General features: G+C 42.3%; 1 protein-coding gene across 11 annotated transcripts in view; it reads right to left on the bottom strand.

Moving 5' to 3' along the window:
* The window catches only part of atg10 (ATG10 autophagy related 10 homolog (S. cerevisiae)), a 264,975-nt gene that overhangs the window by 206,903 nt on the left and 30,322 nt on the right, over nt 1-27,750 (bottom strand). For 4 of the 11 annotated variants that reach the window (XM_078214831.1, XM_078214832.1, XM_078214829.1 and 1 more), the window contains 3 exons: nt 20,388-20,604; nt 7,387-7,509; nt 5,073-5,201 (listed from right to left, as the gene is read on the bottom strand). In XM_078214831.1, the coding sequence (XP_078070957.1) occupies nt 5,073-5,201; nt 7,387-7,509 (252 nt within the window). In that variant the 5' untranslated portion in view covers nt 20,388-20,604. Of the gene's footprint in view, nt 1-5,072; nt 5,202-7,386; nt 7,510-20,387; nt 20,605-22,753; nt 22,831-27,750 lie in introns of all 11 variants that reach the window. The other 7 variants (XM_078214837.1, XM_078214839.1, XM_078214834.1 and 4 more) reach the window with 6 other exon arrangements.

Genomic DNA, 27,750 nt, shown 5'->3' with positions numbered 1-27,750 from the left:
GATAAACTGTCAGTACTTGAAGTGGACAAGACACTGGGACCAGATGAGATGCATCCACGAATATTGAAAGTGAGAGTCGGGACATGACCATAATCTTCCAGTCTTTCCAAGACCCAGGAGAGATGTCAGATGACTAGAGAATTGCAAACATTACACCCTTGTTCAAAAAAGGTTGTAAGGATAAGTCCAGCAATCATAGACCAGTCAGTTTGGAAGCTTCTATGAACAATTATTTGGGATTGAATTAATAATCACATGGAAAAACGTGGACTGATTAGGAAGAACCAGCATGGATTTCTTAAGGGAAAACCATATTTAACTAAGTTGCTGCAGATTTTGTTGAGGTAACAGAGAGGGTTGATGAGGGTAATGCTATTGATGTGGTACATGGACCTCCAAAAGGCATTCAACACAGTGCGACACAAAAGACTTGCGAGAAAAGTTGTAGCTCATGGAATAAAAAATGATAGTAGCAACATAGATATAAAATTGGCCGAGTAATAGTAAACAGCAAGTAATGGATATTTTTCGGGTTGGAGGAAGGTTTGCAGTGGGTTTCTCCAGGTGTCAGTCTTGGGACCTTTGCTTTTCCTGATATATATCAATGATCTAGATCTTGATGTGCAGGGGTCAATTTCAAATTGTACGGATGATACAAATCTCAGAAACACTGCAAACTGTGAGGAGGATGGTGTAGAACTTCTTCAAAAGGTCACAGACAATTTGGTGGAGTGGGCAAATAGGTAGCAGAGAAGTGCGAGGTGATTCACTTTGGTTTGAAGAATATGGAGAGGTAGGATAAAATAAGGGGTACAACTCTAAAGGGTGTGCAAGGGCAGAGAGACCTGGGTGCATATGTGCATGAGTCATTGAAAGTGGCAGGACAGGCGGAGAGAGCAGATAATTAAGCATATAGCATCCTAAAAACTTTATTACTAGGGGCTTAGGCTACAAGAACAAGGAGGTTATGCTGAACTTGTATTGGAAGCTAGACAGACCTCTGGAACAGTGTAAAGTTCTGGGTGGCACACAAGAGGATGGATGTGAGTGCAGAGTGCAGAAGAAGTTTACAAGAATGGTTTTAGAGTTGAGAAACTTCAGTTATGAGGATAGATTGGATGGCCGCTACGGTGGTATAGTGGTTAGCATTTCTGCCTCACAGTGCCAGGGACCCGGGTTCAATTCTGGCCTCGGGTGACTCTCTGTGTGGACTTTGCACGTTCTTCCTATGTCTGTGTGGGTTTACTCTGGGTGCTCTGGTTTCCTCCCACAATCCAAAGATGGTGCGGGTTAGGTGGATTGGCCATGCTAAATTGCCCCTTAGTGTCAGGAGATTAGCAGGGTAAATACATGGTGTTACGGGGATAGAGTCTGGGTAGATTGTTGTTGGTGTAGATTCGGTGGGCCAAACTGCCTCTTTCTGCACTGTAGGGATTCTATTCTAATCTTTTCTAGGTTGGGATCATTCTCCTTGTAAAGGAGAATGCTAAGAGGAGATTTGATAGAGATGTTCAAAACCACGAGGGGGCTGGATAAAGTAGATAGGAAGAAACTGTTCCCACTTGTAAAAGGATCGAGAATGAGAGGGCACAGATTGAAAGTGATTTTCAAAAGCAGACAATGCAATAAGAGAAAAAAAACTTCATACACACACACACTCACATGAGTGATTAGGGGCTGGATCGCACTCCCCTGGAAGTGTGGTGGAGGGAGGTTCAATCGAGACGTTCAAGAGGGCATTAAATGATTATTTGAATAGAAACAATGTGCAAGGGTACAGGGAAAAGGCAGCAGAACAGTGCTAAATCATGATGCTCATTTGGAGAACTGGTGCAGACACAAAAGAGCTGAATGTCCTCCTCCTGTAGTGTAACAATTCTGAGATTCTGTGAATGTAAAGCAAATTGCACAATTCCGCTGTTAAAACATTTTATAACAAAATCTACTTGCATTTATCTGGCACCTATAAATTAGTGAAGCTTCCCAAAGTCTTCACAAGAGCATTTCCATACAGAATTTGACTCCAGCCACAAAGAAATATTAGGTTAGATGGTTTTAAAGAGCATCTTAAAGAAGAAGAGAACAATAGAAAAACAGGGGACGTAGGGAGGACTCATTGCAAAGTAAGAAATGGGCAGGATAGTTTTGGATGAGTTCAGGTTTATGTAGACTGAAGCCTGTCAGATAATTGGAATATCCAAGTCCAGAATGAATAAAAGCATGAATGAGGGTTTCAGCAGGAGATTAACTGATGCACGGTTGGAGTCTCACGATGCTACGGAAGTGGAAATAGATGGTTTTAGCGATGGCACAGACATGTGGTCAGAAGTTTATCTCAAGCGGTAAAGGCTTGAAAGTCCAATAAATAAGTAAACACCGAGTGAGTTCTCGGAAAGGTTAATTGCTCTGCATGCTGGAGATCAGAAGCATAATGTTTTCATTGTGAGAAAGTCAAACAAGATCCTGCAAACATTGTGGTCCTGGTATCTTCTGTTTCTAGGCTATTTTGTACATTACAAATGACTAAGTTCATTTGTTTATACTATTCTTTTAAATAGCACAAATGTGCATTAGATGGGATGCGATATCTCAATTGTGGCAGGCATCTGAAGTCTTTGATTTGATTTATTGTCACATGTATTAGAATACAGTGAAAAGTATTGTTTCTTGCGCGCTATGCAGACAAAGCATACCGTTCATAGAGAAGGAAAAGAGAGGATGCAGAATGTGGTGTCACAGTCATAGCTAGGGTGTAGAGAAAGATCAGCTTACTATAAGGTAAGTCCATTCAAATGTCTGATGGCAGCAAGGAAAAAGCTGTTCTTGAGTTGGTTGGGACATGACATCAGACTTTTATACCTTTTCCCAATGGAAGAAGGTGGGAGAGAGAAGTCTGACGTACAGCAAGTGTGTACATATGTAAAGCTCTTCCAAACCATTTTGACACACAACAGACAATGAATAAACAGATGACGCACATTTTCAAATCTCTCATAGGACAGGATTTTTTGGATGGTGAGTTTTCCTGCACCTCCATTCAAAGAGTCACCGAAAAACGCATCCTCACTGATACCCATTGCCTTGCAGTCACTCAATGCTCCATGGGGAACTAATTGTCCAAGGTTGAGATTTCCATCCCCACCTGGGGAGGGAGTACCACCTCAGAGAGCTGTCTGCCAATCCAATTGGCTGGCAGCTATGTAGTCCCACCAGCACCAGGTTCCAGCGGTGGCCACTCACAACTACAAGCAGTCCCTGAACAAAAGTAAGTTACATATGCCAGACTTCAGGGATATCAGCATGGCCTGGGTAGCAGGCCACATCAAGAGGTCGAGAGGCCTGGTTTGTGAGACTAAATGAAGGTGGCTAAAGCGGGTGTATAAACGTTATGGGGGGGGGGGGGTGGGGGGAATGCATCTGACAGACACAAAGAACACTCCAAAGGAGAATTCCCACTCCTTGCCTGATACCAACACACACAGTAAAAGTTGCCAGGCCATCCACTTAGTGTGGGCCTCCTCCTACCACAGGTAAATTAGCAGCAGTGGTGGAAATAGGTAGCTAAGTGGCCATTAATTGGCCATTTAAGGACCTCAATTGGCCCAAGGGTAGGTTGACCACCTGAGACCTCCACCACTTCCTGTAAAATAAAGAGGGGGGTGGGGCGGAGGGGGTCAGGCTGGACAGATAAGTCAGTGTGCAGACGATGCACCATGTTTTACGAGCCCACCCACCTTCAAACCCTTTATGGATGGGAGACCATAAGATTTCATCCAAGATTATCCACACAATGGTTGTCACTTGCAGAAATCTATTGAAACAGATTAGGTTGTTACCTGTCAAAGGAACCATGGTGTTAACTAAAGCAAAGGAGCAAACTCATTCAATCTTTTGAGCAAAGACAATATTAGTCTGATCTTTAAACAAGTAACGTGAGCAATTCAAATCACTGAAATAGCCACATACTTCACTTAATCTCAGTTTCAGCATCAAATCCCAACCCTTCTGATTCTACTGAAAGCAGTGCGATGCCAAGCTGAGACCCAAGGTCATGTGAGGACAAAATATAGCTTCAGAAACTGAGAAGCTGCTATCACTGAAGTTACACTTCTCCATTGGTTTCTGTCGATGCTCCCAGCAAACGGTAATAAAAATGAAATCACTGAAGTGCCAACAACTTTCCTTTCCACACAATTGCTCTTGTTGTAAATACTCTTGAAAAACCTACACACTATTGAATGAGAGGTAATTAGGTTTCTAACTGCATACTGAGTTCATAAAGTTTGTTCATGGAATTTCACCTTCTATCTTAATTCCACATGTATGCCCAAGTCATTTAATAAAATTTTATGGAAAACAAAATAAAAGCAAAGAATCGCTGCATTTTAATTCTTGACTGGCTGTCTGTGAGAATTCTTCAATGTGATTCACTGCCTAATGATATGTCAGCTGCTGGCTCCTGGAGATTCCCATGACTTGGCTCCAGGTTCAAACCATTGTTTGGAAAGAGGAAACCTATATCACAGATTGCCAGATCTTTACGGGGCAGCTTTCTTTGCAGTCAGCAGTGAGCACCATTCCTTCACTTGCTCACTGCTAAAACCCAGGTCTTACGAGCAGATTAATTAGGAGCAGGAGAAGTGTTATTCGTTTAAAGTTTCCAGTTAGACTGTAAAATTATTTTCAGGTCTGCAGTATGGTCCATAATGTGTTAATGATTTAATCATATTTCTGGAAGGCTTGAATTTGTATTCCAGAATCTTTTCTGGGCATTAGGGATGTAACGGTCTCATTATTTTTACTGCATAGGGCAAGGTCATTTCTCCCGAGTAGGTGGAGCAACTCTTCATTACATTAAAATATATCATTAACACAGAGCAAACCTTAACTTTTAGTTAAAAATGTTTCTATGAGGCTACATCTACCATTGTGTTTGTTCTAAGCAAGTTCATGATATAATCGTTTATAAACTTGACAACACAAGAAAGGCATTTTGATCCATACAATGCAATTATAACGGAATCTCAAACTATTTACTGTACTAAGGTGTTTAGTTTATCAATTATTCTCACCTCTTCTTCAGAAAAAGGCTCTGCTTCATGACACTGAAGACCTTGAAAGCAATGATCCCTCATCACCAAGTTGCTTTTGGAATTCTTAGACCTCAAGTGTACTTTTACCATGTACCCCTCATTGAGTTCCTATGAAGATTAAAACAGCATGGAATGAGAGTCAAATACTTTTTTCTGCAGCCAAAGACTTTTTTTCCACTGTGTACACACAGCCCCACAGCCATTATATTTAGTGTACTACAATTTTCTTAAGGGGAAATTGAGGCTCAATCTTCTGATAAATTCAATGCTTGTTGCACTAAAAATGTGATTTGTTGTAAAATTTCAATTAAGCAGTATAGAGCACAGCAAAATGAGAATTTAATGATCAAAAATTGAATCATAATTTGAGTTAGGTGACTTTGAATCAAAAGCAGGCGGATTTAACATGAGGGACAAATATTCAACACACATTTCCTCAATCCAATTTCGTCTTGATTTTCTTATTGAGGTGAAATTATTAGCTTCCACCCACCATAATGTGCCATTCACCATCAGATGTTACACTACTTGGAATGGTACACAAGGAAATTAAAACAGTCAAGTAGAATTATTTTAATTTCAATTTCTTAGGCACAGGTAACTAAAGATGAGGAAGCTTTGATTACTGACTAAATAAAAGAATGAACTACCAATAATTTCAAGATTGTCAAATTTGAACTTACACTGAGCAACAAATAACAATTTGGTGAGAAAGTACAGTTAAAAACAACACATTAAGGTGCCGATCTTGTGTAAATAAACAAGTTTCACATGTTGCATCTTAATCGATTCCATCTGCCCTCTTCAGTTTAACAAACATGATAACATTTGCCAGGCTTCAGGCCTTAGTGTCACTCATGGATCAAAAAACTTACATAAATATCGTTAAACAGAACGAACCACCCCCTATTTCAACTAAATGCAAGATTTCATTCTGAAGTCGGTAGAACTTCCTCCAGTGATGATCAGCAGCAGAAACTCTACAGGACATAGAATATCACCCGCTCCATCCTGCTAAACATACACTCTGTATTGCCACATTGTGACGCAGCATGTATTCGCTATAGAATGCGCTGCAACAAGTCACCAAAGCTTCTTCGATGTACTTCTCAAGCCAATGACCTCTGCCACTAGTAGGGCAAGGGAATGAGAACACAGTATCTTAACTTGGGACACATATCACCTTTCTTTCATCATCACTGGGTCAAAGTCAGGCAACTTCCTATCTAAGAGCATGTAGAACATAGGAATACCTTGGCCACATGGACTGCAGTAGTTCAAGTAAGCCCAGCACTAACTTATCAAGAATGAGTTCTGGCCTTGCTAGCAACATCCATATCCTGATTTTTTTAATTAATTCGTGGGACATGGGCATCGCTAGCTGTCCAGCACTTATTGCCCATCCCTAGTTGCCCTCGAGAAGGTGGTGGTGAGCTGCCTTCTTGAATCGCTGTAATCCATGTAATAAATATTCACATCTGGACTCCCTATTTCAAAGTTCATTTCATCCAAGCTATAAAAATAAGCAATTTATCAGAACCAGTTTGAATAAAAGTGCAAATTGTTCACACAACTTCAACTTTATTTACTTTGTTCAGTCTCTGTCAAGCTGTCACATTGAGTTTGTGAATATCATAAACAAGTAGAATGACATTAAAGCGGACTGGTCAGAAAAAGCCGAGATAAATTTTAAAACATTCCCCATTTTTGAACTCTCTTATGGGTCAGGAAGAGCAGGAATGCTTCCCCCCAGCCTCACAATAAAGTCTCAGCACTGCAGCCCCAAGACTCTCCTCCCTCATTCCCCTGCCAACTACTTCTGATCGCAGATCCATCTCTCATGCTTCCCCTTTGCCATCCCAAATCACACCCCTACACCTAGTTGAGACATCGTAAGACTCTCCATGGTCTGATTAAAAATATGTTGCAACACCAGGAGTACGTGACGAAAGTGTTAACCAAGTGTGCTTTTAGTGGAAATCTCATCCAGAATAGAATGATGCCATAAATATGAGGGTGGCTGGGAATGGTGTCACCATGGAGACTCTCAGAGTCTAGGCTTACATTTCTGTGCATGACAAAGTCACAATAATTCTAAATGTTGCCAGTAGGGAGTTTCAATTGATTTTCTTTGATTTTTTAAAATATAGGAAAGTGAACAAGTTATGGGGACGGGTGAAAGAGTGACAAGGCTGAAAAAGTGGAGAAATATATATTTAGAACTTCAATTCAGTGAAATATATGTTTGATCTCCTTGAATTCTACAGCTGATAGATACAAAGCTCCAACATACCTTTTGCCTCCACTCCCAACCATTGTTGATTTCATCTGAATGCTTAATAAACAATTTACAGAACTGCTGAAATTGCTGTTCTCCCAAGCAAATGTTTTCATTTCGTTTAAAATTGTGCGACATCTGCAAATATTAAAAGCAAGAAAGTAAACCTATCAGTAATTTCACAAGCAGCACATACATTGTCAATTGGGCAGGGGGAGGAATGTTTAAATTTGCTGCAATAGAAACAGAATTTATTTTTAATTTCTAACCATGATTATAAAGTAGAATAAGATAAACACATAGAATTCGAATAATTCACTCAATATAAAGAACATTGAACTCTTGTATCTCCTTTCGGTTTCCTGCTTTCTTTAGCTAACCTAACAAATTCTGAAAAACATAACCCGCATCTGGTAAAAAGATCAATATGGATGTTCCTTTCTGGGAAGAAAAGCAGTCATCTCTCCAGAGTGGGATGACTGTTCTCTGCACCTGCCGTTTTGACTCGAAGCTGAATGGGGATGATCCAATATCAATGCCTTATCTTAGATTTCAGCTTGTAACTATTTGGATTCAGTGTATTCCTCAGCAGAACAAGAAGTTTTTGGATGTTGCAGAAAACAGCAGGACATCTGCAACAGCCACTTAAGCCAGCCTGAGCATAATTTGCTGCTTCACAGAATCACAGAACTGTTACAGTGCAGAAGGAGCATATTCGACCCATCGTGTCTGCATCGGCTCTCCAAACGAGCATCGTGACTTAGTGCCTTTTCCCTGTACCCTGGCACTTTGTTTCAAGTAATCATCTAATGCCCTCTTGAATGCCTCAATTGAACTTGCCTTGATCCTTTTCCGACCGGAACAGTTTCTCCCTTTCTACTCCGTCCAGCACTCTCATGAGCTTGAACACTTCTATCAAATCTCCTCAGCCTTCTCCTCTCCAAGGAGAACAGTTCCAGCCTCTCCAATCTATACTCCTAACTGAAGTTTCTCATCCCTGGAACCATTTATGTAAACCTCTTCTGCACTCTCTCCAATGCATTCACATCCTCCTGATGTGTGGCACCCAGAACTGTACACAATATTCCAGCTAGTGTCTTGTATAAATTCAGCATAACCTCCTTGCTCTTGGACTCTGTGCCCTATTATTAAAGCCCAGAATACTATACACTGTATTAACTGCTCTCTCCACCTGTTCTGTCACCTTCAAATACACATAGATCCCTCTGCTCCTGCACCCCTTAAGAATTTTACCCCTGAATGTATATCGTCTCTTCATGTTCTTCCTACCAAAATGCATCACCTCACATGTCTCTGCATTGAATTTCATCTGCCACATATCTGGCCACTCCACCAACTTGTCCATGTCATTTTGAAGTTCTACACTGTCCTCCTCATAGTTTACAATGGTTTCAAGTTTTATGTCATCTGCAAACTCTGAAATTGTCCCCGACATACCAATATCTAGATCATTAATATATATTAGGAAAAACAAGCGTCCCAATATCGACCCGAGAAACTCCACTACAAATCTTCATTCAGCCTAAAAATATCCATTGACCATTCATTACTCACTGTTTCCTATTACTCAGCCAATTTTGTACCCACGTTGCTACTGTCCCCTTTATTCCATGAGCTATAACTTTTCTCACAAATTTGTTGTGTGGCACTGCATAAAATGCCTTTTGAAAATCTACGTACATCATACTAACATCATTACCCTCATTGACCCTCTCTTGTTATCTCTTCAAAAGACTCCAGCAAGTTGTTGATGAGGATAATGCATTTGATGTGGTCTATATGGACTTTACAAAGCTTTTAATAAGATCCCTCATGACAGACTGGTCAAGAAAATAAGGGCCCATGGGATTCAATGTTCACAGCCAAGATAAATTCAGCCAAGAGGGATTGATGCGTCAGAGTTTACTCAGCTATCAGACTAAATAACCAGGTCATTTATTGCCGATCAGCTGCTACCGCACAACAAGTATAAAATCTGATGGAACAAGGTATACAAACATCTGTGCAAGGTGACAAATATTTCTCTATTTATGAGTCCTCAGTCGATTTACTCTCAGACTGTAAATAACCAAATATGAATAAACTACCAACACAGAAATCAACTACAGGCTGTCCTCAACCGTACAATGTCAGAGTTATGATGAAAGGCACTTACAACATTTATAAATTGACACCCCATTTCAACATTACAATGTCGGTTTCAACTTTATGATGCCACAGCAGCACGTTTATACATGCATACTGACATTGTGTCACCTATACATATTACTGGACAAATCGAACCGTCTTTATTAGGTTGGAAATTTCTTAGCACAGCCAACACGACCTTAGTGCACTTATACACGAGCGTTATATTTAATATGCACTCAGACTCGCAGATGATCAAAGTTAAACAGGCAAATGACGGTGATCGATGGCTTCATTGCATCTCCCGAGGAACTTGTGGTAAGGTGTGCTATCATCACCAGTTGCCTCAGCAAATTGACAGGACAAGAGTTGAAAGCATTTTACAACACTGAGTGCCCCATGAGTGATTTCCTGCCTTGGTTCAGGAATCAATCCCCCATTTATACCATTGTTCCTATGGGAATATTTGGTTCCAATTTACAATGAGGTTTTCAGGAACCAATTGTGTCCCAAGTCTGAGGATTGCCTTTACAATAAAACTTGGAGGATGTAGCCATTGAATTCCTACAATACAAAAGGAGGCCATTTGGCCCATTTAGCCTGCACCAACAACAATCCCACCCAGGCCCTATCCCATTAGCCCATGTATATACCCAACTAATAACCCTAACACTAATGGTCAATTTAGCATGGCCAATTCACCTAACCTGTACATCTTTGGACTGTGGGAGGAAACCGGAGCACCCAGAGGAAACCCATGCAGACACAGGAAGAACATGCAAACACAACACAGTCACCCAAGGCTGGAATGGAACCCAGGTCCCTGGCACTGTGACGCAGCGGTGCTTAGCACTGTGCCATTGCGCCATCCAGCAATGTGTCTCCTCTATGGTAAGGTGCCACTGCTCTGCAACTCCCCAGTTTTAAATCCTCATATTCAGCATAGGCAAAATCAAAAATCATTACACAGAAACTTAAGCACACGACTATTTCAGGAGCATTACGCGTAGCAGTTTGACTCCTGTGTCGCCATAGATTCATTAGTATCTGATTTTGAAAAAAAATTCATCAGCAGGAGCGAATATCCATCCATTCCAAAAGCATCCCGAAAAAGTGAATCGTGTGGAGGACGGAGAAGATCTGCAGAGAGATTTGGACAGGCTGAGTGAGTGGGCGAGGATATGGCAAATGGAGTATAACGTTGATAAATGCGAGGTTATACACTTTGGAGGAAATAATAACAAATGGGATTACTATCTCAATGGAAACAAATTAAATCATGCTACCGTGCAAAGGGACCTGGGGGTCCTTGTGCATGAGACGCAAAAGCCCAGTCTGCAGGTACAACAGGTGATCAAGGCGGCAAATGGGATGTTGGCCTATATCGCGAGGGGGATAGAATATAAAAGCAGAGATGTCTTGATGCACCTGTACAGGGCATTGGTGAGGCCTCTGCTGGAATACTGTGTGCAGTATTGGTCCCCTTATATGAGGAAGGATATATTGGCATTGGAGGGAGTGCAGAGAAGGTTCACCAGGTTGATACCGGAGATGAGGGGTTTGGATTATGAGGAGAGGCTGAGGAGATTGGGTTTGTACTCGTTGGAGTTTAGAAGGATGAGGGGGGATCTTATGGAGACTTATAAGATAATGCGGGGGCTGGATAGGGTGGAGGCGGAGAGATTCTTTCCACTTAGTAAGGAAGTTAAAACTAGAGGACACAGCCTCAAAATAAAGGGGGGTCGGTTTAAGACAGAGTTGAGGAGGAACTTCTTCTCCCAGAGGGTGGTGAATCTCTGGAATTCTCTGCCCACTGAGGTGGTGGAGGCTACCTCGCTGAATATGTTTAAAGCGCGGATGGATGGATTCCTGATCGGTAAGGGAATTAAGGGTTATGGGGATCAGGCGGGTAAGTGGTACTGATCCACGTCAGATCAGCCATGATCTTATTGAATGGCGGGGCAGGCTCGAGGGGCTAGATGGCCTACTCCTGCTCCTATTTCTTATGTTCTTATGTAAGTAGACATCAAAAGTTACACTGAGTTACAGTACAAAAATGGAAAACCTTAGAATCATCACGAACAACTTAGGAGTGTCCTCATTCCCACGAAGGAAGGCACAGTTTGGACATATTGTGTCACTGAATTAAGATACAGTATCCAGAACAAATAGGAAGATGTATAATAGGCTATCTGACAAAAATAAGAATCATTGGATGAGTAACAATGCTTTGAGGACTGATTTCCCTCAAATCCAAGGGAGGAAAAAAATTAGTTTCCCACAGTTTACCTACCAAAAAACTCATCTCCAGAGATCAATCTACATTGCAGCCATAATGTTAGAGCACACGCTGAAAAGCTTTGATAATGACAATAGTTAAATTATTTATAAAATCAGTATATTGCATTCAATGATCATGATAAATCATCATGGACATATTCCAAAATTAAACTTTATCATCAATAGGTGCATTGACGCGAACAGGCGCCATGGTGGTCCTTTGGTATATTAATCACTCATCTTCACTCAACTATTTTACCTTCATTATGTTTTTTACCATTAAAATGGCTTGACAATATTTTGTCTTGAAAACTTAATATATATATAAAAGTTTTGAGTTGCCCATGAGAGTAGCATCTAGACTATGTAAATAATTCATTTAGTTATGTTTTGTTTCTCTGTTGGTATCCCAATCATTAATGACAATTCTGCCATGCATCAGTGAGACCTTCAGAATGTCTTTGAAGCATTTTCTTTTTTCTATTCTAAAAAGTTGACCATTTGAGAGTTGAGAAAACAAGAGCTGGCAGGGAAGTTTCTTTTCGACCAACTGGACAGAGGGTGGAATTTTCTCAAACAAATTGTCATAAAAGTCTGAAAACGGGAGTGTTCCACACCGGTTTTTTGGGTGAGCCCAGCACTGCAATCTTGCAGCACTCGGTCAATTTTTTTTTGATAGCTGGGAGATTTGCGCCAGCTGGGGGGAGGCAAAGCCTAAGTACGGCGTCTAAACCAGCTTCAGAGCGCTCAGGTGCCAATGCACAGGGGGCCCCTACCTCCCAGCAACCTCCTGCCACCACCTCCCCCCCACCCCACGATCACTGGGGCATCACTAGCCCCCATACCAACATGGGTCACCAGCATTGGGGCATGAGGATTCTCCCGATGAGTCCCCAAGCGGACCACCAAGAATCGCGCCCCCACCCCGGTCACTATCCTGTCTGCGCCCCCCCCCCCTCCTGCACCACTTCCTTCTTGTATACCTGTTCCCCCTTTGCCGATCATCCCCCCTTGCATAAGCACTCTCGTCATTGTGCATACTGCTCCGTCATAGCCACCCCCACTCAGGCCCCAACCCCGGACATGCCCCCAACCACCCGGGGGCATCAATGATCTCCGATTCTCCCAGCATGGCCGTGGCGCCTAGTTACCACTGGAGGAGACCAGTAGTGATTGGCGCCGGCAGGGGGGAGGCAGCTGTGCTGAGCTCACTCATTATATTAAAATCCATCCAAATACATGCGAATAAGCTTCACACCAGGAAAAAGTGGCTGCTTGACACCGGGCACGAATCTGATTTTAGCATCATTTCCGGCCTCACCACATTAATCGATGGCTGGAACGGGGTGGTAAGAGTGCATCCAGACTGTTCAGTCCATTGAAGTTAATTTTGCAGAAGCTTTGTCTGCAAATTCTTATGGATCTGGATTGCAAGAAGGACGCTAGCATTTGTTCACCAGTCCTCCCACTGAACCCAGCGGATGCAGCAAAGGTATTGCTGATTGAAATTTTCTAGCACTCTTATGTGTCGCTGGTACACAGTCCAGGTCCCACTGCAGTACAGGAGCGAGGTGACAACAACTGCTTTGTACACCAGACAAGGACTTGACTGGGGGAGGTTTTTTGTTGTCAAACAGACAATGCTGTAGTTTGTAGAAGGCTGAATTGGCACATCTGTTGTCCTCCCGAGCAGCATGTGCGGGGGAGGGAGGACGACCGCTGTTTGAGCTGAGAGAGTGGAGGGAGGGCACTGTCAGAGAATTTCAGATCGAAGAGGACAGCGCAATGTGCTTGCACAAGTGCACACTATGCATCCACAAAGCTCCAACATTGCAAATACAGAAAATAAAATGGCATCCTGACCTCAAACAGGCCAGGATATGGGGCAATCAGCAAAATTATGGGATGATTCCATAAAATCCGGGGCAATTGTCATTCTGATAGTCATATACAAGTTTAAATTCCCATAATTATGCAAGGAACACTCGGATTTTACCAAATGTGCTCTAATTCTTTTAAAAACTTTTAATAATGTGCATCAGAACAACAGAAATCTCTTTTCTTGCTATAATTTCAGCTAAACCAGACAAGGATCTTCAAGAGTAGGTCAACCATAGGATAATTTCCCATGGGTCATATTAGCAATATGCTCGCAATATAGGAAGGGAAATTATTATTCAGTGCTGTCCCTGAGCACTCGTCAATGATTCCTGCTAGAAAGTATGTGCATGAGATCAAAGGAGGCCCTGATCAAGCTCATGGTGGGTATTCCACTAACATTAGCATCTCGTCTGGTTGATTGGGCCAGATACAAGAGGGCTGCCACAACTCATAGCACACATTTCCTCATCTCAAGTCACTGCCTTCAGGACAGCAAGATAATTAGAAAGAAAAGAAAGACTTTCATTTATATAGCACTCCTTATCACCACCGGACATCTCAAAGTGCTTTAAAGCCAATGAAATACATTTGAAGTGTGATCACCGTTGAATGGAAAGGAAACACGGCAGCTTGCACACAGCAAACTCCCATAAACAGCAAGGTAATAACAGTCTGATCACCTGCTTTTTAAAAAAATGTTGATTGAGAGCTAAATATTGGCCAGGACACTATGAATAACTTCGCTACTCTTATTCAAAATACTGCCATGGGACCTTTTACATCCACTTGAGCTGACAGATGAAAGACAGCGGGTGGAATTTTACGAGAATGATTCGAAGTGTCCAGATAGCGTGAAAATGGGAGAGTTCCTGATCCCTTTTTTCGGCAAGTTTTCACTCCCAATCTTACAAACTTCGACATTGAGAATATTGACTAGACCATTTCCAGCTGCTGCAGGCAGTGGGCTGGGCTTAATTCGCCAGTCAGTCTGCAGAGGGAGTTATTGTGCATGTGCACTCCTTTGATTCTGCACACACGCAACTCCAACAGCAGGGGTTTGACAAACAGAAAGAGCTGTCGGGACCCTGCTGCTGCAGGCAGCCTGAACAACCCCACCCCACAATCACAGGCGCCCGCGATCGATCGCGAGCCTCACACTGTGCAAAATGCAGCCCCCACCAACCATGCCCCCCCCCCACCACCCAGACTGATCAGAGCCACAGAAAGGCAAAGGGCACCCCCCTCCCCCGCTGATCCAATCGACTACAGAGCGGCAGCAGCCAGCATCTTCAATAGAGCAGCAGTCACTCTATACTGCATTGGAGTATCAGCCTTGATTTTTTTTGTGTGCTCAAGCCCTGGAAATGCGATTTGAACCCAGAACCTTGTCATTCAGAGACAAGAGTGCTGCTACTGACTGAGCCACGCATAACATATAATCCCTCTTCAGTCAAAATACCTGCAGAAGTAAAACCGATTTTACTTCTAAACACTGATCTAAATCTCCTCTTAGAAAGCCGTACAGTTTTAACATGAGACGCTCCTAACCAACTGCTATGTTCTACATACTGAAAAGGCCTTTGACAGAATTGACAAACTATTTCTTCTCCAAGCTGCAAAAATTTGCCTGGCCCATCATTTAAAAACAAAATCAATATTTTAATACTTTCGTGCATGGAGTACAAAAGCAAATAAATGATGAACCTGCATAAAATATTTGACTCAGGACTTTGGCATTCAGTTTTGGGCACCATATTTTAGGGAGGATGTGAAGACAATTTAAAAAATACTTCAGAGTGGTTCCAGCAATGAGGAACTACAATTATATAGACTGACTGGAGAAGCTGGCATTGCCTTTGGGATGACAGAGGTAGATTTGTTGGTGTATTCAAAATTTTGAGGAGTCGGGACAGAGTTACTCAGGAGAAACTGTTCCCATTCGTGGAAGGAATGAAAACCAGAGAGCACTGATTTAAGGCTATTGGCAAATGAAGCAATGGCAACACAAGGAAAAGCTTCTTTTTACACAATGAGTGGTTAGGATCTAGAATACAATGCCTGAGAATGTTATAGATTCAGTTGAGGCAAAATCTGCAGGACTATAAGGAAAAGGTGGGGAAGTGGCACTCAGTGAATTGCTCTTGCAGGGAGCCAGAAGATCCAATGGACCAAATGATCTCCTCCCATACTGTAACCATCTGTGACTGTGATCCATCGTCACCAATCATTATGAATGGCTCTTGCCAATCTTCCCCCATATAGCTCAGCAAGCGTGTGCTCTTTTCACAGTAATTTGTTCTGCTGTTGAATCGTGGCAGTTGAAAATGAGACAATAGAGAGCATTTAGTATTGATAAAATAGCATTCTATACGCAAGTTATTTATATATTTGAGCAACAGTCCTCCTGGACTTAACTAAACCACACTCTGGATATAAAATTGAAGCAAACCAAAGCCAGTACTATTCTCACTCTATCATTGTCTATGGGTATGGTAACCTAGTGCTGGTAGATTCAAATCCCACCATGGCAAATCGTAAAATTGAATTCAGGAAATCTGATATTTTACAGCGCCAATGCCAGTGAATGCTGATAGAAGCTGCTGTTTTGTTGTAAAAGACCTAACTAGTTCACTAGTGTCCTTCAGAGAGGGGAACCTACTTTCCTACATTGTTTTCCTATACGTGATTGCAGGTCCACACTAGGAGTGGAATTTTCTCATCTTACCTGCAGCAAGTATTCTGGCGGGCAGGATCGGAGAATCCAGCGGGAGCCAAAAAGAAAAATCAGAATCCACTGACATGAAAATAGTTTGCAGTTCTCCAAATGGCAGGTCAGGTATTCTGCTGACTAGTGACACCGATGCCATTTGCATTCATTACCATCATGAAGGCTCATTAATTCTGCTACTTGTGAGAATCATGTGTCACCTCCCAATCTTCTGTCATGCCAATAGCAAATCACACCAATCTGACTCAGGTTTGAAAAAGGATGGCATGCAGCAGTCGGATCTTACTTCGCACACAACTTTGAGGTGAGTGCTACGTTCATAGCCTACGTGCCACAGTGCTCTGCCAATCTCATTGCGATGCCAGTGGGACGCTACACTGCTGGGGGTGTAGAGGTGGTCTACTCCCAGTGGCTGCTTCTGTAGTCCAGAAGGACAGTACTGTGCAGCAAAACTCAGGAAGAACTGAACATTTAGACAGAGACCAGCATTTTGACTCGGGATATGGGCCTGGGTGAGGTGCTCTTTCAAAGAGTCATTGCAGACTTGATGGGCTGAATGGCCTCCTTCTGCACTGTGGAGATACTATGGTTTTGAATGTATTTTCATGAATGTGTGTGTAATAGGTATTTAGAACTTTATTTTATTTAATCCCAAAATGGCTCCTAAGGTCTGCCTATTATCAACATTGGATAAGTAGGCATGCAGTCGGTAGAATCATACAGCATAGAAGAAGTCCTTCAGCCCATCGAGACTGCACTGAAACATTAGAAACACCTTCGCTTCCACCTAATCCCATCTGCCATTACTTGGCCCAAAGCCCTGAATGTTTCAATGTGCCAAGTGCTCATCCAGATACTTTTTAAAGGATGTGAGGCATCCCGCCTTCACCACCCTCCCAGACCATCGCCATCCTCTGGGTAAAAAAGGTTTTCCTCACATCCCCCGAAATCTCCTACCCCTCAGCTTGAGCCTGTGATTGACCCTTCAATTAAAAGGAATAGCTGCTCCTTATCCACTCTTTCCATGTCTCTCATGATTTTGTACACCTCGATCAGGTCGCCCCTCAGTCCTCCTTCCCTTGTTGGATCCTCTACATATTGATTTTAAAAGATTTCCTGTACACATTTCAAAAAATCTACTCCATCCAAGACCTTAACACTGTGTATATCCAGTTAATTTGAGAAAATTGAAATCACCTAATATAACTCTATTGTTATTGTTTTTACACATCTTCACAAACAGAGCACATATTTTCTCCTCAATATCTCTTTGACTATCTGGGGGTCTATAATAAATACCTAACAATGTGGCTGCCCCTTTTTTATTCCTAAGATCAACACACAGAGCTTCATTTGTTGTCCCCTCCAATATGTCATCGCTCCTTACTGCAGTAACTGACTCCTTAACTAATAATGCAATGCTTCCTCCTCTTTTACCTCCTCCCCCATCTCGCCTGAAGATTCTATATCCTGGAATGTTGAGTTGCCAATCGTGTCCTTCCTTCAACCATGTCTCTGTGATGGCTACTATATCACACTTCCACATGCCAATCATTGCCCTCAACCTCATCCATTTTACTGGCAATACTCCTGGCATTAGAGGCCATCCAGCCTAGCCTTACTCCCTTGAAACGTAATACAAGTGCACTCGCTCTGACTGGTTTGTTTTGCTCTATGATTCTGTGCCCTTATTCTGCTAACGGTCTGTGCCTCCTTCCCCTGCCAAATTAGTTTAAACTCATCCCAACAGCACGAGCAAAACATCCTGCAAGAATGTTAGTCCCGCTCTGGTTCAGATGTAGAATGTCCCACCTTCCCCAGAAGTAGTCCCAGTAATCCAGGAATCCAAAATCTTCCCTCCTGCACCAACTCTTAAGCCATGCATTTAACTGCACTATCCTCCTATTTCTGTGCTCGCTGGCACATGGTACTGGGAATAATCCCAAGATTACAACCTGAAAGGTCTTGCTTTTTAGTCTACTGCCCAACTCCCTGAATTCTTGATGCAAGACCTTTTTCTATCTATGTTATTGGTGCCAACATATACCATGACCTCTGCCTTATCACCCTCCCCTTTCAGAATGTCCTGCAGCAATTCAGTGGCATTCTGGACCCCAGTACCAGGGAGACAACATACCATCCTGGAGTAACATTGACGGCCACAGTAGCGCCTATCTGCATCCCTGACTATTGAATCCCCTATTACTATCAGTCTGTCTCTCCTCCCCGCTCCGAGACAGACAGGCGGCTTGTGGTGCCAGAAGCTTGGCTCTGACTATACTCCTTGGAGGAACCAGTGCCTTCAGCAGCCTCCAAATGGAATACCGATTTGTGAGCGAGACCGCTGGGGACTCCTGAACTACCTGCCTACACCTCGGACTGCCTGGTGGCCACCCATTCCCTTCCTTCAAGCCCCTTCAGCTGTGGTGTGACCACCTCCCTAAATGTGCGAGTCACAATGTTCTTAGACTTGCGGATACTTCACAGTGTCTCCAGGAGCTGTTCCAGCTCCGAAACTCAAGCTTCTAGGCGCTACAACTGGACAGATTTCCTGCACACATCCTGGCCCCAGGCACTGGAAATGTGCCAGCCTCCCACATGGAGCAAGAAGAGCAAACCACAGCTTCAAGCTCTCCTGCCATGCGTAAACCATTTAAGTTTAAAAACTTTATTTGTTTTAATTTTTATAAAGCAAATAATTCCCTTCTCTTGCCTAAACACAGTTTCAATTTAATATGGAAATACCCACCAGGACTTACTCACCAATTAGCTGCGTTCATTGGTCTCACGTTACCTTCCGACTTATAATGTATGTGCTTTTTTTTTGGACAAGTGTATTTGGTAGCACAAGCTTTCAGAGTGTCGCTCCTTCTTCAAGTGAGTGAAGAGTTGTGTTCACAAACAGGACATATATAGACACACTCAATTTACAAGATAATGGTTGGAATGCGAGTCTTTACAGGGAATCAAGCCTTTACAGGTACAGACAATGTGAGTGGAGAGAGGGTTAAGCACAGGTTAAAGAGGTGTGAATTGTTTCCAGCCAGGACAGTTAGAGAGATTTTGCAAGCCCAGGCAAACCGTGGGGGTTACAGATAGTGTGACATGAACCCAAGATCCTGATCGAGGCCGTCCTCATGTGTGCGGAACTTGGCTATCCAGTGTTTGCGTGGCAATTCTGTGTTGTCATGTGTCGTGAAGGCCACCTTGGAGAACACTTCCCCGAAGATCAGAGGCTGAATGCCCGTGACTGCTGAAGTGTTCCCCGACAAGAAGAGAACATTCCTGCCTGGTGACTGTCGAGCGGTGTTCATTCATCCGTTGTCGTAGCGTCTGCATGGTCTCCCCAATGTACCATGCCTCGGGACATCCTTTCCTGCAGCGTATCAGGTAGACAACGTTGGCCGAGTCGCAAGACTATGTACCGTGTACCTGGTGGATGGTGTTCTCACATGAGATGATGGCATCCGTGTTGATGATCCGGCACGTCTTGCAGAGGTTGCTGTGGCAGTGTTGTGTGGTGTGATGGTCATTGTTCTCCTGATGGCTAGGTAGTTTGCTGCAGATAATGGTCTGTTTGAAGTTGTGCAGTTGTTTCAAGGCAAGAAGTGGGAATGTGGGGGGAATGGCCTTGGCGAGATTCACATCTCTTTAACCTGTGCTTAACCCTCTCTCCACTCACATTGTCTATACCTTTAAGACTTGATTACCTGTAAAGACTCATATTCCAACCATTATCTTGTAAATTGAGTCTGTGTTTATGTATGCCCTGTTTGTGAACACAACTCTTCACTCACCTGAAGAAGGAGCGACACTCCGAAAGCTTGTGCTACCAAATAAACCTGTTGGACTTTAACCTGGTGTTGTGAGACTTCTAACTGTGCTTACCCCAGTCCAACGCCGGCATCTCCACATCATGGCCCTTTTCTTTGGTCAAGGAGGGAGGGAAGAAAACACTAATGTAGAATTTTGGGCTTACCTGCTCCTTGACATCAGTTCTTCCTCTTCCCACTTTTTAGTAGATGTGACTGTGCCAACTTCTCTCAGAATGCTCCTCAGTGAAGTCTCTCTGCCGCCTCTGCTGGATGCCTTTCCTCCTGTTTATCACTGGAGGGGTTCTTCCCCTTCCCACTTTTTAGGTGACTTCGTTGACTTCTCCCAGAATGCCTCTCAGTGAAGTTTTTTTGCTGCCTCTGCTGGAAGGCAAGGGAAAATTTTGGCATGAGTTAGCATTAAGCTGGCATGTAGGGACATATGAAGTGGGTGGGGCATGAGGTGATGAGGAGTGAGGCCTGCAGTGTCTAATGTTCAGTAAAGCAACTGGGACAATATCCCAGAGGACCAAGGTGAGCCTTTTAACCAGCCAGTCTTGACACTCGGCAGCCTCTGTGACTGGATGTGGGTTTGGAGGTGTGACAGGATGTCTTCCATCCCACACCCACACCCCAGAATAAAGTCTCACTTTCTGGGGAGTTTTTTTGCCAAAGCAAGTGGGGTGAGCCAGGAGATTTCCTGACTCTGTCCAAGTCAGATTGTTTCCAGAAGTTGTAGGGTCACAGTGAGCGACTAAAGATATAGGATCTAATAAGGATTCCAGAACAGAGGACAGGATGTTTATCAGGAGTTGTTATTAATTTCAAAGGAAGAAATTATGCCACCTGTTCAAGATTAGATTTGACAGGTGAATGAAGGAAAAGGAGAAACATAAGTAAATGTAATTGAAACTGTTCAGTTCACAAGGATAGTAGACATCACCACAGGCTAAATAGTCTGTTTCTTTCAATGCTATAATGTTAATGGATTTCTTAAACATAGTATTGTAAAAAAAAAACACATTATATATATATATCACTCTTCCACAGCACCTGTAATGTACAGGCCTTAAATTGTGGAAACAGTTAGCAGTTTAAATGTCTGATAAATATGCCTGTTAGAAATAATTTTCTGAAAAAAATGGGATCATTTGATTGTGAGCATCAAATCAAAAACATTTTAGCACCTTCAACTAAGACATCCATTAGTACAATCAGCTTGCTCAGGATTCCTCTCATCCATTATCCTCGAAGCGGAGGATATTACAGAAAGTAAAACTGGCAAAGGGCACGTAACTCAAATGTTTAGAGAAGTACATTCTGCACAATGGAACATAATGACCAAAACTGTGATGCAATAAATTTAAACGCTGTCACTAGATTGCATTTGGAGGTAGACTAATTCTTCAGGACGAGAAGTTAACATAATATATTGTACCAAACCAGGTTTTTTTCAAACATACTGAACAGTAGTATGTTGATCTATACCATATCCTGGCATTGCAATATGTTGAAGAGTGCATATATTAGCAATCATCTCAAGTCCATGGATATAATTTGTGTGCCATTATACTGAAATTGGTTTAGGTCTTTAAAAACGTATTTATTGTACCTTGCTTAGTGTGATCCAAAGAGATTATTTTAAGGTAGTTGGTGGGAAATTCCCTCGTTTGCCTTGGTAACAGCCAAATGCATGCTCCTTTGGCACCAGACACTAATCCACCATTTGCCTAATGTGATAAATACCTGGTGATGGTCCAATGGGGCGGGGGGTTGCTTTGCCATTCATTACTGTAAATGATTGCACGATGTTCAGCACCACTTGCGACTTCTCAGATACTGAAGCGGTTCATGTACAAACGCAATAAAACCTGGACAATATCCAGGCTTGGGCTGACAAATGACAAATAACATTCACGCCACACAAGGGCCAGGCAATGACCATCTCCAGCAAGAGAGGACCTAACCATCGCCGTGACATTTAGTGGTATTACCATTGCTGGGAGCGATAGTGGTTTCCTGCCACTGCTGGTAGTAATTCTCTACTTATGGTGGCGAAAGGGCCATCCACAGGCCTTTTCACCATCCTCATAATCAATGTGGAGGTGGGAAGTGAATTCCCCACCGTCATCCTCCCACCTGATATGTGCGTGCCCCACTCCCGCCAAACTCATCACACAGGGCATTAAATTCTGCCCCTTGTGGGTCCATTCTATCTATGCAACACTAAACATCAGCCAGCTCCCCACAAAAAAACGCAGCATAATGTCAATGATTCTTTCTTTTTAAACCCTCCCCACTAGTTAGGTCGTCATCTGCCAAGCCTCTCTGCTCTACCCAACCCAAGTCTCTTTGCAAAGTTCAGGTCTCCTCCAGCTCCTTCTGACCCACATGCCCAGGGCTGTTCAACTCTTAACGCTGCCTAACCTGGCACCAGTCCAACTTCTCGAACTTCCCTAACTTCAATGAAAAATAACATAACCTATCCTGACCATCTGACCCCAAAGGGTTGATAATGTAGCAATCAGCCTACCTGAAATCACTCTTTAATCAATAACCTCCAGCTAACGTGAACTACTTCCTGTACTAGATTCATCCGGACTCTTCTCACTAAAATAAACAATATTTAAAGTTAAAGTTAGACACAGGGCTCTCAAAAAAGCAGCAAAAATCAGATTGGTGGTTGCTGTAGCGCAAGCTAATCTCACAGATGGATGGAATAACACCAACCTGGGTCAGAAGAACATCACTGTCTTGAAAAAAAAACATTTCTGTGAACAAAGCATCCAGAGGTTGTTTCCCCTAATGGCAATAATTTTGACAGTGCTTAGAAAATGTAGGAGCTTTGTCATTTATACTGCGTTTGTGTAAAGGCAAAACTGTGACCCACCAACCCAGATCAAATTCCCAGCATTGTCCAATAAATGCAATTGCCTGCAAAAGGACAGCTCATTTTTCTTTTTTTTGTACTATTTCTTGAAGTATGCTTTCAAGAGTACCTTAATTTTAAAAAGCACTTAAAACTTTATATGATTTGTTCCAAATAAGGCATCAAAGGCTATGAGGCACCAAGAGCTGCTCTCAAGAATCCTACTTGTACATTTCTCCTGTGTTCTCATACTCTTTTTCCCCTTTGTAAATGAACATTTTGAACTTACTCTTGGTGTTTTCCTTCATGTTTTTCACTGTTAATTTTCTTGTGCCTCTGTTATAGTAAGCAAGGGGGCTAAAATTTATTGGGGTTAGGTGGGAGAGTTGAACGTACAATGAGATCAGCTGTGATCTTACTAAATGGCAGAGCAGATTTGAAAGGCCAAGCGGCCTACCCCTGCTTATCAGGCTTATCCCTTTTATCCCAGCATAGTTCCAACACTCTAGTGAAGAGATACCTCTATTTACACACCAAGGATAGTGCTGGATCAGTTGCAAAGACTTACTTTCCAGTAAACATGTTAACATTCACTATAATTCTTTTTACAATCAGTATCTCCCTTGAGCTATCCAGTAAACTAATTTCAAAGTCACTATCACTTAAACTTTAGAACAATAAGTTTGTTTATTAAACTAATAAACTAATAAATGAGTTTATTAAACTAATCTCTTCAACATTTTCAGCTAGAGAGAGTCTTGAACATTCTGTTTTCACACTTTGGTATATGTACCTAAAACTGTGTTTCTTGTCACTCCTCGTCTTTCTGAATCTTTGCTCTGATCCCCTGTTGCTAGGCAACAGCACAGTCTTTTTATACCTTCTGTGTTTGCTTTAACTTCCCTCAATTACTAACCCCTTGGTAACCCATTTCTTTGCTCGAAAAGTCAAAAAGCTTTTTTAAAAAATGCACATACTCAAAGAGGGCCTCAGACTTGCCTGTTCCATGTCACAAAACTCAAAACTGAAACCAAACCCAAGTTTTACTTTCTGTATCACACAAATAAGAAAAATATATAAGTTTAACTTAAAGCTTTTTTCGAGTTCCAAACAACTGGTATTATGATGTTACAGCTAACTTGGATCAGGGTCCTGGAATATAATACATTATACAGCTTTGTCTCATTCATTTCATGAAAATGTATTTTTAGTGATAGATAGAATGAGTAAAGAGCCATGGTAACTTACCATGAGTGAAAGTGTCTCAATGATAGGAAGTTGTGACTGAGTGAGATCTACCTACAACTTCATCAGCTAACCACAGACACACAATGTACTGGACTGAAATAAGCTGTAATTCTATCAAGACAATTGGAATTGCTAAAAAGACAGATACACATCAGACATTCAACACCCCCTGTGAAGGGTGAAATAACAGTAAGAAGTCTCACAACGCCAGGTTAAAGTCCAACAGGTTTATTTGGTAGCAAAAGCAACTAGCTTTTGAAGCGCTGCTCCTTCGTCAGGTAAGTGGGAGTTCTGTTCACAAACAGGGCATATAAAGACAAACTCAATTTACAAAATAATGGTTGGAATGCGAGTCTTTACAGGTAATCAAGTCTTAAAGGTACAGACAATGTGAGTGGAGAGAGCGTTAAGCACAGGTTAAAGAGATGTGTATTGTCTCCTGCCAGGACAGTTAGTGAGATTTTGCAAGCCCAGGCAAGTCGTGGGGGTTACAGATAGTGTGACATGAACCCAAGATCCCGGTTGAGGCCGTCCTCATGTGTGCGGAACTTGGCTATCAGTCTCTGCTCAGCGACTCTGCGTTGTCGTGTAGGCCACCTTTGAGAACGCTTACCCGAAGATCAGAGGCCAAATGCCCGTGATCGTTGAAGTGTTCCCCAACAGGAAGAGAACACTCTTGCCTGGTGATTGTCGAGCGGTGTTCATTCATCCGTTTTCGTAGCGTCTGCATGGTCTCCCCAATGTACCATGCCTCGGGACATCCTTTCCTGCAAGTGGAGAGGCTCCAAGTGGAGAGGATCTCCAAGAAGATCGCGCATATTGACACAGAATCTCCACAAGGGTGAAATAACTCAATCGCTTGTTGGATACTATTTTGAAATCTGTCAGGAATTTCAGGGGTGAAAAGATCAAAACTGGAATGACATAGTCTAGAACAATGACTGCAAGACAGCTAATCAAATTACTTGCTGGGAATATACAGACAGAAGTTTTAAAACCTGGTTTTGCCAAGCAGAATCAGGAGAAGTACAAGACATCACAGTCATCTAAAAGCATTGCTGGAAGAGAGCATTAACAATCTCTCCCTCTTGGAGGCTAAAAAAGTGTCCTCAAAGAATACAGACCTGAACCAAATCAACTCAAGAATATTACAGGAAACCAACTAACTTCAAACAGCTGCAAAGTTCAACAATCTGTGCCTCAAAGACAAGCAAAGGATTTAATTGTATATTCTTTCAACTTTTAACGGACTCTAACTTTTTTACTTCTGACACTTGCGTGTCATTCACATCTTTATTTTTTTTCTGCTTCAGTAACAAATAAACTGACTCTTTCATTAACACAAGAAAATCTGCTATGATTGGCTCCTTATTAACAAAAAAAAAATTAGATTGGAAAAGGCATTTATGGGCAAAAGAAATTTGAAAGCCTTTGATGCGATAGCTGAGGGGGGCAGAATAGAAAGGGGGCCAACTCGCTCTTCTTTGCCTAATCGTAACCAAAGCAATTTAGCGGTTATGTTATTTGCAAGTTTTTAAAAAATGGAATATGGCACAGAAGATAACGTTTTGTGGAATAGCACTCATTATTTATCGATTTTCAAATAACAACAGGCATTTAACGCACCATAGAAAGCATCCTTTCTGGTTGTATCACAACTTGATGTGGCTCCTGCTCTATCCAAGATTGTAAAAAACTACAAAGGGTTGTGAACGTAGCCCAGTCCATTACTCAAACCAGTCTCCCATGCATTGACTCTGTCTACAATTCCTGCTGCCTCGGAAAAGCAGCCAGCATAATTAAGGATCCGACGCATCCCGGACACATAGTCCTCCATCGGGAAAAATGCACAAAAGTCAGAGATCATGTCAACCGACTCAAGAACAGCTTCTTCCCTGCTGCCATCAGACTTTTGAATGGACTTACCATATATTACGCTGATTTTTCTTTACACCCTAGCTACGACTAACACTACATTCTGCACCCTCTCCTTTCCTTCCCTTCTAGGTACTCTATGTGCTGAAGTGGAATGTGCCATATCACATATGAACAGTATGCTTTGTCTATATAGCACGCAAGAAACAGTATTTTTCATATATCCCAATACATGTGACAACAATAAATCAAATAAAAAATCAAAATGAGAGCGAACATAAATCATACTGTCACCACAAGCACAATTTTTTATTAAATTGATATATTAAAATGAGAAAACATGGTACATGATTTAAAAGGGCTCATCAGTTCACTTTTAAAATGGTGATGTTTTTCTAATTTCTTCAAAAATGAAGATGGACAGGTGACCTGCCCTTTGCCAATTCCACACCACAAATGGTCATTAGTGCTGTGCAAGTGCAACCCAAGGTAACTTCACTGGTAATTTTACCTCACCTGTAATCAAAGAATGTTACAGCCAAGAAACAGACCATTTAGCCCATTACTTCTGAGTTGGTGTTTTTTTCCTCATGAACTGCCAAATTAACTCTCTCCACAAAGCCTTTAATATTCCTCTTTTACAAGCAACTAGCTAATTCCTTATTGAAATAATTTGCAGAGATTCAATGACAGGTTCTATATTTTATGAAATTAAAATTAATATTAATTTTGCACTGATCTGAATTTTGTCTAATTTAATTATTTCAAATTTTTAAAATGCTGGAAATACAGATCTTGCAGCAGAGTTCATGGGCAAAAATTAACGCCTTCCCCCAAGGCAAGCTTGGAGGTGGGGGAGACATATAATCCACTGGAGAGTGCCAGATGGGAACTGCTCCATTTTCCTGCCTCATCCCTGATTAAGTCCGGGCACGAAGGCTCATAAGAACATAAGAACATAAGAAATAGGAGCAGGAGTAGGCCATCTAGCCCCTCGAGCCTGCCCCGCCATTCAATAAGATCATGGCTGATCTGACGTGGATCAGTACCACTTACCCGCCTGATCCCCATAACCCTTAATTCCCTCACCGATCAGGAATCCATCCATCCGCGCTTTAAACATATTCAGCGAGGTAGCCTCCACCACCTCAGTGGGCAGAGAATTCCAGAGATTCACCACCCTCTGGGAGAAGAAGTTCCTCCTCAACTCTGTCTTAAACCGACCCCCCTTTATTTTGAGGCTGTGTCCTCTAGTTTTAACTTCCTTACTAAGTGGAAAGAATCTCTCCGCCTCCACCCTATCCAGCCCCCGCATTATCTTATAAGTCTCCATAAGATCCCCCCTCATCCTTCTAAACTCCAACGAGTACAAACCCAATCTCCTCAGCCTCTCCTCATAATCCAAACCCCTCATCTCCGGTATCAACCTGGTGAACCTTCTCTGCACTCCCTCCAATGCCAATATATCCTTCCTCATATAAGGGGACCAATACTGCACACAGTATTCCAGCAGAGGCCTCACCAATGCCCTGTACAGG

Source organism: Mustelus asterias, chromosome 6 (genome assembly GCF_964213995.1).
Source record: "Mustelus asterias chromosome 6, sMusAst1.hap1.1, whole genome shotgun sequence".
NCBI classification, from domain to species: Eukaryota; Metazoa; Chordata; class Chondrichthyes; order Carcharhiniformes; family Triakidae; genus Mustelus; species Mustelus asterias.
Note: the sequence above shows the minus strand (reverse complement) of the source record. Positions and strands in the feature narration are given on the sequence as shown.